Source organism: Cebus imitator, unplaced genomic scaffold (assembly GCF_001604975.1).
Source record: "Cebus imitator isolate Cc_AM_T3 unplaced genomic scaffold, Cebus_imitator-1.0 Scaffold188, whole genome shotgun sequence".
NCBI lineage: Eukaryota > Metazoa > Chordata > Mammalia > Primates > Cebidae > Cebus > Cebus imitator.
The window spans coordinates 4,731,787-4,742,769 of NW_016107503.1; the positions used below are offsets into that span (position 1 = coordinate 4,731,787).

General features: G+C 40.8%; 2 protein-coding genes across 12 annotated transcripts in view; both read left to right on the plus strand.

The window, feature by feature from the left end:
• POGZ (pogo transposable element derived with ZNF domain) overlaps positions 1-10,983 on the plus strand; it is a 61,484-nt gene that overhangs the window by 25,326 nt on the left and 25,175 nt on the right. For 7 of the 11 annotated variants that reach the window (XR_005203063.1, XM_017546260.2, XM_017546263.2 and 4 more), the window contains 4 exons: positions 7,021-7,196; positions 8,147-8,255; positions 9,439-9,729; positions 9,811-10,029. Coding sequence is in view for 10 of the 11 variants with exons in the window: in XM_017546260.2 (XP_017401749.1) it covers positions 7,021-7,196; positions 8,147-8,255; positions 9,439-9,729; positions 9,811-10,029 (795 nt within the window). In the remaining variant the exon portion in view is untranslated. The remainder of the gene's footprint in view (positions 1-7,020; positions 7,197-8,146; positions 8,256-9,438; positions 9,730-9,810; positions 10,030-10,983) is intronic. The other 4 variants (XM_017546262.2, XM_017546264.2, XM_037744893.1 and 1 more) reach the window with 1 other exon arrangement.
• On the plus strand, positions 182-945 carry LOC108316430 (peptidyl-prolyl cis-trans isomerase A-like). Its single transcript, XM_017546266.1, has one exon. The coding sequence runs from the start codon at positions 197-199 to the stop codon at positions 737-739; it is 543 nt and encodes a 180-aa protein (XP_017401755.1). The 5' UTR covers positions 182-196; the 3' UTR covers positions 740-945.

The window sequence follows — 10,983 nt, forward strand, 5'->3', positions numbered from 1 at the left end:
CATGTTGACCAGGATGGTCTCGATCTCTTGACCTCGTGATCCACCCGCCTCGGCCTCCCAAAGTGCTGGGATTACAGGCTTGAGCCACCGCGCCCGGCGGGAAAGATTTCTTAAACCAAATTTTAAAAAAGCTAACCATAAAGGGTAAAACTGATAAATAGAACTACACTAAACATGTGATGTAAAAAAAAAAAAAATGGGCTTTGCAGACGCGGACGCCGCCTGGAGCCTTCTAGTATCAGCCGTGGTCAACCCCACCGTGTTCTTCGACATTGCCGTCGACGGCGAGCTCTTGGGCTGTGTCTCTTTCGAGCTGTTTGCAGACAAGTTTCCAAAGACAGCAGAAAACTTTCGTGCTCTGAGCACTGGAGAGAAAGGATTTGGTTATAAGGGTTCCTGCTTTCACGGAATTATTCCAGGGTTTATGTGTCAGGGTGGTGACTTCACACGCCATAATGGCACTGGTGGCAAGTCCATCTACGGGGAGAAATTTGAGGATGAGAACTTCATCCTAAAGCACACAGGTCCCTGCATCTTGTCCATGGCAAATGCTGGACCCAACACAAACGGTTTCCAGTTTTTCATCTGCACTGTCAAGACTGAGTGGTTGGATGGCAAGCACGTGGTCTTTGGCAAGGTGAAAGAAGCCTTGAATATTGTGGAGGCCATGGAGCGCTTTGGGTCCAGGAATGGCAAGACCAGCAAAAAGATCACCATTGCTGACTGTGGACAACTTTAATAAGTTTGACTGTGTTTTATCTTAACCACCAGACCATTCCTTCTGTAGCTCAGGAGAGCACCCCTCCACCCCATTTGCTCGCAGTGTCCTAAAATCTGTGCTCTCGCTGCAGTTCCCTTTGGATTCCATGTTTTCCTTATTCCCTTCCATGCCTAGCTGGATTGCAGAGTTAAGTTTATGATTATGAAATAAAGACTAAATAACAACAACAACAAAAAAAAATCACTGAGAAGACACACCACAAACTGGAAGGTGTTTGCAGCATCTCTTACTTTTTTTTTTGAGACAGAGTCTCACTTTGTTGCCCAGGCTGGAGTGCAGTGGTGCGATCTTGGCCCACTGCAGTCTCCAGCTCCCAAGTCCAAGTTCAAACAATTCTCATGCCTCAGCCTCCCAAGTAGCTGGAACTACAGACGCTGGCCACTGTGCCCAGCTAACTTTTGTATTTTTAGTAGAGACAGTGTTTCACCATGTTGGCCAGGCTGTTATTGAACCCCTGACCTCAAGTAATATGCCTACCTTGGCCTCCCGCAGTGCTGGGATTACACACATGAGCCAACGTACCTGGGCCTTAAAAGGTTAAACATAGAATTACCATATGACCCAGCAGCTCTACTCCTAGCTGTATACCCAAGAGAATGGAAAACATATGTTCACATATAAAAACTTGCACACAAATGTTCATAGTAGTATTGTTTGTTATAGCCAAAAGTAAAACAACCTGTGTCCATCAATTATTGGATAAACAAAATGCAGTATATGTATACAATGGAATGTTATTAGCCCATAAAATGGAATGAAACACTGATCCATTCTATAACATAGATAAACCTTGAAAACAATGCTGAGAAGAAGCAGACATACAAAATTAGCTGGGCGTGGTAACACACGCCTCCAATCCCAGCTACTAGGGAGGCTGAGGCAGGAGACTTGCTTGAACTGAAGAGGTGGAGGTTGCAGTGAGTCAAGATCCTGGCTCTGCACTCCAGCCTGGGCAACAAGAGTGAAACTCTGTCTCAAAAAAAAAAAAAGAAAAACCAAACACAAAAGGTCACATATTATGTGATTCCATCTATATGAAATGTCTTGAATAGGCAAGTCCAGAGAGACAGAAATTAGATTCTTGGTTGCCAGGTGCTGGGAGGAGAAAAGAATGGGGAATAACTCCTAGGGAAAATGAGGTTTCTTTTGAGGGTGATGAAAATATACTGGAACTAGGCTGGGCACAGTGGCTCATGCTTGTAATCCCAGCTCTTTGGGAGGCCAAGGCGGGTGGATCACCAGAGATCAGGAATTGTAGACCAGCCTGGTTAACATGGTGAAACCTTGTTTCTACTGAAAATACAATTAACTGGGCATGGTGGCGAGTGTCTGTGATCCCAGCACCTTGGGAGGCTGAGGCAGGAGAATTATTTGAACATGGGAGGCGGAGGTTGCAGTGAGCCGAGATTGCACCATTGCGCTCCAGCTTGGGCAACAAGAATGAAACTTCGTCTCAAAAAAAAGAAAAGAAAAGAAAAGAAAATGTTCTGGAAATGATGATGATGGTTGCACAACCTTGTGAATATACTAAAAATTACTCAATTGTGTACTTTCAATGGGTAATATGTAGATTGTACGCAAAGCTGGGGTGTGTGTGTGTGTGTGTGTGTGTGTGTGTGTGTTTTGTTTTTAAGAAAGTATTAGGTCCGGGTGCGGTGGTTCATACCTGTAATCCCAGCAATTTGGAAGTCCAAGGTGGGCAGATCATTTGAGGTCAGGAGTTCAAGACCAGCCTGATCAACATGGTGAAACCTTGTCTCTACTAAAAATACAAAAAAAATTAGCTGGGCATGGTGGCACTTGTGTGTTGTCCTAGCCACTCGGGAGGTGGGAGAATAGCTTGACCCCGGGAGGTGGAGGTGGCAGTGAGCTGAGATCGTACCACTGCACTCCAGCCTGGGCGACAGAGCAAGACTCTGTCTCAAAAAAAAAAGAAAGTATCAGAAATAAAATTTTGGAATTTTTTTTTTTGGACAGAGTCTCAACTCTGTTGCCCAGGTTGGAGTGCAGTGGCATGATCTCAGCTCATTGCGTGGTGGAATATTTTTACTGTTCTCTTTCATGTTCTTTAGAATTTATTACTCAGTATCTCGTTTCATAATGTTTCCTTCCTGTGCAAACATAAGTTCTGACTGATCTTATGTTTGCACAGGAAGGAAACATTATGAAATGAAATTAACTATTGCTTAATTCTTTAGAGTTCTGAATGATATGAATTTAATTTTATACATTTCTTGCAACGTAACTATGGTTTTCAATTCCTATTTTATTTAGCCCTCTATTTCTGGGGTTTAAGGGTATGTAAGTAAACATAAAGAATGAAGGAAGGTCAGGCTCGGTGGCTCCTGCCTATAATCCCAGCACTTTGGGAAGCTGAGGTGGGTGGATCACCTGAGGTTAGAAGTTCGAGACCAGCCTGGCCAAATAGTGAAACCCCATCTCTACTAAAAAAATTGCCAGGCATGGTGGCAAGGTGCCTGTAATCCCAGCTACTTGGGAGGCTGAGTCAGGAGAACCACTTGAACCTGGAAGGCGGAGGTTGCAGTGAGCCGAGATCATGCCATTGCACTCCAGCTTGGGTGACAGTGCAAAACTCCATGTGAAAAAACAAAAATGAAGGAAAAAAAAAATCAATCAAAATAACTTAGAGGGAGAAACTTAGTTGTATACTTCTTTGATTTTTTTAAAATTCATAATGTGCTTGGTACTATGTGATGTCTGAAGAACAGAAGAAAATTCATGGAATTCATTTTCAATGAGGTGGATTGTTTTGTTTCATTTGTTTGTTTGTTAGCTTTGGTTTGCTTTGTTTGAGACAGGGCCTCACTCTGTTGCCCAGGCAGGAGTGTAGTAGTGGCATGAACCTGGCTGGCTCACTGTATCCTCCACCTCCAAAGCTCAAACAATCCTCCCACCTCATGCCCCCAAGTAGCTGGAACTACAGGCACACACCGCCACACCTGGCAATTTTTTGTTTTTTATTTTGAGTCTTTCTCACACTGCTGCCCAGACTGGAGTGCAGTAGCAGGATCTTGGCTCACTGCAGCCTCTGCCGCCTGGGTTTGAGTGATTGTTGTGCCTCAGTCACCCAAGTAGCTGGGATTACAGGCATGTGCCACCATGCCCAGCTAACTTTTGTATTTTTAGTGGAAGTGGGCTTTCACCATGTTGGCCAGGCTGGTTTCGACCTCAAGTGATCTGCCTGCCTTGGCCTCCCAAAGTGCTGATATTATAGACGTGAGCCTTGTTTTGTTTTTGCCTTGGGGTCTCACTGTGTTGCCCAGGTTGGACTCAAACTCCTGGGCCCAAGTGATCCTCCTGCTTCAGCCTCTCGAATAGCTGGGACTACTGATGCATACCACTGCTCTAGGCTGGATAATCCCTTTAAAGGCTTTTTTAAAAGTACCAGAATTCTGATTGCCCTTTCATCCTCTGGAGATAGAACCTTGTAAGACATTTGAATTTTCAGAATTCCTTTGAGCAAAGATTTAATAAGATTGCAGAAATTATTTAAAATGCTTCGAAATAAGCAAGAATAATTTACCCAGTGTGACTTTCCATAGGCTGGCTTTTGCTTTCCATTGAATTGTGAATCTAACCTGGTCTTCGAAAACCACTATTTTCTTTGTCTCATATTTTTGGAAAAATTCTAACATTCCACAAAAATTTAAACTTGACCCTGATATAAGAGAAAATGTTTGCAGAAAATGCTGTTAACATTCTTTATAATGGTATTTACAGGTTTCATGGAAACCTGTTCTGTCTTTAAGAGACTTGGGAATGCTGATTGATTTCACATAAATGCAAAAAACCTCCATCTTTCCCTTCTTGTATTTAATTGGCATATTGAACCAGGAATTGTCTTTTTTTTTTTTTTTTTTTTTTTTTTTTTTTTTTTTTTTTTTTTTTTTTTTTGTTTTTTTTTTTTTTTTTTTTTTTTTTTTTTTTTTTTTTTTTTTCCTTAATTTTTTATCTTCCCAAACTGGATATGATAGCCAGGAATTATCTTAATATTTTTTAGGATTAGGATAAATAAGAGATAATTTGTTTTCTTTTGTCCTAGCAGTTAAAATAATGACTAGAAAATACAGACTTCTGCTTTGTCAATATTTTTCAACCATAAATTTCAAAAGGATAGAAAGAGATGGTTGGGGAACCTACAGATTAAAAGACTTGAGTGTTGTTCATCCATTGCACTTTGCGAACATTTTGTAACTGGATTCAGACAAACTCTTTAAAAAATACAAATAAGTAAATTTGAATTTTGACTAGGTATTTGATATTGAATGTTCAGGAGTTATGTTGGTATGATTCTTTATCTTTTTTTGAAATCCTTATGTAGGAGGTACATTTTGAAATATTTATAGATGATATGATCTAGAACTTGTTTTAAAGTAATATGGGAACTAGTACGTGTATAGGAGGTATAGATGAAATAAGACCTGCCATGCATTGATAATTATCGAAGCAGGGTGGTGGTTACGTAGGGGTTCACCGTAGTGTTCTGTTTCTATGTATGTTTTAACTTCTCCATAATAAAACATTTAAAAATTTAAAAAACTCACCATCAATAAATTGCCAGTAAAATTTAACATGGATAGAACTTGCTGGAATTCTCTGTTTTATTTATCTAGCCACCTCTACAATCACTAGTCTTCTGGCTCAGCAACTGAGGGTCTAGTCTACTGTTGAGCTCTCAGTTTCTGAGAAAGTGTGAGGTAAGCCACTGTTGGTCCGTTAGTAGCCACCTGCATACCTGTTCCTTTGGTGGTCTAGCTTTGTAGTTAACTGTGGTGATGGACCTGCCAAGTGGAACGTACATTTCAGAGGGGCCTGTCCCATTCTGGTGATTTTGGGTAAAAAGTTGAGGCAATATTTTGCTTGACTCTTTGTTTTTTTGTTTTTTTATTGTTGTTCTTGTTTTGTTTTTTGAGACAGAGTCTTGCTCTGTCGCCCAGGCTGGAGTGCAGTGGCACAATCTTGGCTCACTGCAACCTCCGCCTCACTGGTTCAAGCAATTCTCCTGCCTCAGCTTCCCGAGTAGCTGGAATTACAGGTATGTGCCATCATGCCCGGCTAATTTTTTTGTATTTTTAGCAGAGGCGGGGTTTTGTCACGTTGGCCAGACTGGTCTTGAACTCCTGGCCTCAAGTGATTCACCTGCCTCAGTCTCCCAAATGCTGGGATTACAGGTGTGAGCCACTGTGCCTAGCCTGCTTGACTCTTTCGCCTAGGTATATTGGCTCTCTGAAATTCTCTATCTGGTTTTGAGTATTCTTCATATATCAGGAAGCTTAGTGTTGATTTTTTTTCACCAAATGTCATGAAATAGGGGACTTAAAAATATTTATGAAATTATTTTCTCACAAATGAAAAGAGTTTAAGATATTTCAATAATAGCCCTGTTTATTCATATTTTTATTCATGAATGAATCATTATCTTCTGAAATCATGTCATATTTACATGATGTGGATTAGTTTTCATCTGGGTCTTCTGTTTATCGGCCCTGATGACATAAAGAGAAAGGTGGTAGGTAGCCTGTCAGTCTCTGGGTTCCGTTATAAAAGACAGTGGTTGCTTAAAGAATCTTGCATTTCTCAGATTTAACTTACTAGGAAGAGAAACCATTCTTTAGATTCCGTGTACTTGCTGAATTAATGTTTGTTGATGAATATTGTTTTTAAAGAATTAAGGGGGATTAGCTAACAAATTATATTCTAATAAAATACGTTTTACCTAGTTAAAATATGGAAAAAGACTTAACATATTTTGTTCTGTGCTGATTTGGTAGGGGAGATTATGTGTGGTCACCTTAAATCATAAGAGTCAAGGTGATAGCCACATAGAATTCTAATGTGTCTTTCATCCCCAGTTAAGACATATGGGTGAAATGTTAGTGAACCTCCCCTACCCATCTGTTTTTCTGTTAGTTGTAGATTTGGGTGAAGCTTAAATTTTTGGTGAGTTTGGTCACATTAAACATGGTGAGTGGCAGTCTCGGATATTTTGGCATCTGGGACACCATTTCTGTTTCTTACAAAATGTGGGTTTGTACTTGGGAGGCTGAGGTGGAAGTATGGCTCAAGCTCAGGAAGTTGAGGCTGCAGGGAGCCGTGACTGTGCCACTGCACTCCAGCCTGGGTAACAGAGCGAGATCCTGTCTCAAATAAATAAAATAAAATGTAGGTTTAACATTGTTTCTAACGTTCCTTTTCCCCCCCCCCCCTTGACCTTTTAGCTGGCAACCCTCTGGTCCAGCAAGGTGGACAGCCGCTCATCCTGACCCAGAATCCAGCCCCAAGTCTGGGCACAATGGTTACTCAACCAGTATTGAGGCCTGTTCAGGTCATGCAGAATGCCAATCATGTGACTAGTTCCCCTGTGGCCTCACAACCAATATTTATCACTACGCAGGTGAGTAGGACTCTGAATTTCAAAGTTGCTGGAGGAGAGAAAAAATATGAACCTCTGAAAGCTCTGACTTAGGGTCTTTAGCACCATTAGAAGTAGTTCTAAGTCTTGTCTTTTAACCTTACTTTCTCATTTACTGTTCTGTAATTTGATGCTGACTGTGGAATGCCCAGTATAGCATGGTTGGGTGGTAATATCCTCTTTAAACCCCTTAGAAGTTTATTAAGTAATTTGATTAAAGTCTAGGCAGAAATTACTGGGCAAGCTTAGATTAGGAAGCCTTAACACTTGGCTCTCAAGACTTTTCACCCTTTGCATGGACTGCTCGGCTTCACATGGGATGAGTTAGTTAACCTTTGGAGATGTATATATGTAATTGGTGGAGTTCATGGAGACCTTTGGAAGACAGGGAAGATGACTTATTTGATACATAATGTATTGAATTGAAGTTGAAAGTCTAATTCTGAATATGGATTCAAAGGCAAATGCATTTCTTTGCCTGTGGCTTCCTGAGTTATAAATGCTTTTGAATTTGCCATAGGTTTATGGTCTTTGAAGCAGACTTTGGGAACAATATCTTAGGGTTGTTTGTATGTTGACTCACTCCAATGAACACTATGCATCTCCCCCCGCACCCTGCCCTCCCCCTTCTATTCATTTAGCACTTTAGGGAGCCAGTCTGTTGTTGAGGTTTTTTTAAAGCTGATGCTCTTAAGTCAGGAAACAGGTTTTCATTTTTGCTCATGTGTACCAAAGCTTGTTCTCCAGTTTTGATACTTTGTCACTCAAAAGTTTGCCAAAATTTCCTAAATTTTTCCATCTCAGTCATTTGAAAGCTCTAATTCTAGAGAGAACCATTAAGCGTATGGGCATTTTTTTGGATGTAGGTCATACTGCAATCTGTTAGTGTTAGTTGGTCTCCATGTTAAAGATCATTTTGCTTTTTAATACAGGGATTTCCTGTAAGGAATGTCCGGCCTGTACAAAATGCAATGAATCAGGTTGGGATTGTGCTGAACGTACAGCAAGGCCAAACGGTTAGACCAATTACACTAGTCCCAGGTAAGGAAAAATGTCTATCCATTTGGCATAAACCGGCATCCAGAAGATTTGTTTTTATTGTTCTGAATACCCTAAGTCATTTTATAAGTATGTTTAAAGAAAATCTAAAAATATAAAAATCTTAATGAATTAAGCCCAATTTTTAAAAATCTATTTCTAACCTTTGGCCAGGGTGGTGGTTTTATTTATTCCTGTTTAGCTTTTCACCACCCTTCATGAGGTAGTAAAACAGTTTATAGTCATTTTTCTGTGACTGGTATTTAGTCCGCTATTAAGCTTGTTATCCTGGAGGAATATTATTAATGCAAACTCCCAAATTCTGTACTCCTTATACATCTACTCATTTGCACAGTGGGATTATAAACTTTGTTGTAACTTTATAGCATAGATTTTAGATATAACCAAATGACATTCCCTTTATGGATAAATACTGGATGGTTTTTTTTCTAAAGATTCTGAGAAGGATAATTTTTTAAATCTTAGAATTTTTCATTTTCATTTTTCATTTCTTTATTTAGTATATATAAGTTTACTACAGTTCAGACCAAAAAAAAAATCTTAATTTACCTATTTGTAAGGGTACCTCTGTAGCTTGTCTTCCTAAGGTTTTCTTTTTTGTTCTCATAGCCCACAGGAGTTTTTGGCCCTCAGTCTGACCAGCTTGTCCTGGTATTTCTGTGTTTTTTCTCAGTTAATTGTCTACAGTTGAGCCAGGAGACATTCTCCTTTGGGACATCCTAGTATAATGGCGTAGTCTGTCTTCTGAGTTTATAAAAGAGAATGGAAGACTCCTTTAGTACTGTGAGAAAAACTGATTTCTTTTTTCAGGACCAGGTCTGCCATTTGGCCTATATACACCTATATTGCCTTCCACTCCTTTTTTCCAGTACCGAGGTCAAGCTACTGATTATATTCTTAGAATTAAAAAGGCAGTGTGTTAAGGTGTTTTGGGAGGATTTGATGGGAGTCTTCTTTAACGGAATGTTTTTAGGCTACCCAGGCTAATTTCTTTTGTCATTGTGGACATTTCCTGCTTTCTTAGTCTTTAGAATCTATACTACTCTTGGTAACCTCTGATGATCACCCATCAGATTGGGGAAATAATCTTTCCAGTAAAGGCAGGGAGAATGTGTTATAGGTGAGCTCATTGACCAAGATCTGGTACTTTGTCTCTCTTTTAAAGCCCCAGGTACCCAGTTTGTTAAGCCGACAGTTGGAGTTCCACAAGTGTTCTCTCAGATGACCCCTGTGAGGCCAGGCTCCACAATGCCTGTGAGGCCCACCACCAACACCTTCACCACCGTCATCCCGGCCACTCTCACCATTCGAAGCACCGTTCCACAGTCCCAGTCCCAGCAGACCAAGTCCACTCCCAGCACTTCCACCACTCCCACTGCCACACAGCCAACCTCACTGGGGCAACTAGCTGTTCAGTCTCCAGGCCAGTCAAACCAGACCACGAATCCCAAGCTAGGTAAGGCTTGGGAAGAGGAGATGGCAGAGCTAAGATGGGATGGTGGGTGGAGAACAGATGATTTTCACTTGGTCACCATAGCTCCCTCCTTCCCCTCTCCACCTGCAGTGAGCATTGCCAGCTTTGTCACTGTGAAGCGACCTGGCGTTACAGGTGAAAATAGCAATGAAGTGGCCAAATTGGTGAATACCCTTAACACCATCCCTTCCTTGGGCCAGAGTCCTGGGCCAGTGGTGGTATCCAACAACAGCTCTGCTCATGGCTCTCAAAGAACCAGTGGACCTGAATCTTCAATGAAAGGTACAATAACCTGAAAGACCCTGAGCAGCCAGTCATTGAAAAACATTAATAAAGTGTTATATCAGAGCTCTGTACTCAGAAATAGAGAAATAGAATATAGCTGCTGTAGTTTGTTCTTACAGAAACTTTAGTAAGGACTAAGCCACTTATAAAAAGTGTAACTGAATCAGCTCCAAGAAATTCTGTGTGTAATTGTGCTTTGGGGATTAGTGAAATTGATTGATCAGAGATGGATAAGATAATGAAAGAGAACTTAATGCAAGAGATGGATTTCTGAACAAGGTTTTAAAGTTGGGATTTGGTAGCGAGATCTTCAGGTTGAAAATGATACAAGCATGAGGGTTTTCAGTGGTCTAGAGCAGGGGTCGGCAAATGTTTTCCGTAAAGGGCCCAGTAGTAAATTTGCAGGCTTTCTGCACAATATAGCCTCTGTTGCAGCTATTCAGCTGTGCTGTTGTGGTGTAGAAGCAGCCACAGATATGTAAATGAATGAGTGTGGCTGTGTTCCACTAAAAACATTTATGGACTCTGAAATTTAAGTTTCATAAAATTTTCAGGTGTCAGGAAATATTATTCTTTTAATTTCAACCACTTAAAAATAAAAACTGCAAGATGAAGTGACTCACACCTATAATCCCAGCATTATGGGAGGCCAAGGTGGGAGGATCACTTGAGCCTAGGAGTTTGAGACCAGCCTGGGCAACATGGTGAGATCTTGTCTCTACAAAAAAATAAAAAAATAAAAAATTAGAGCAGGTATGATGGTGCATGTGTGCAGTCCTTAGCTACTCAGGAATCTGAAGTGAGAGGATGGCTTGAACCCTGAAGGTTGAGCCTGCAATGAGCCATGATCATGTCACTGCAACAGAAAGAGACCCTGTCTCAAAAAAAATAGAAACCTTTAAAAAATGGTGTTGGGCGGCTGGGCGCGGTGGCTCAAGCCTGTAATCCCAA

Coding starts and splice junctions, on each gene's coding strand:
- LOC108316430 (XM_017546266.1), top strand. CDS start 197: ATGGGCTTTGCAGACGCGGACGCCGCCTGGAGCCTTCTAGTATCAGCC.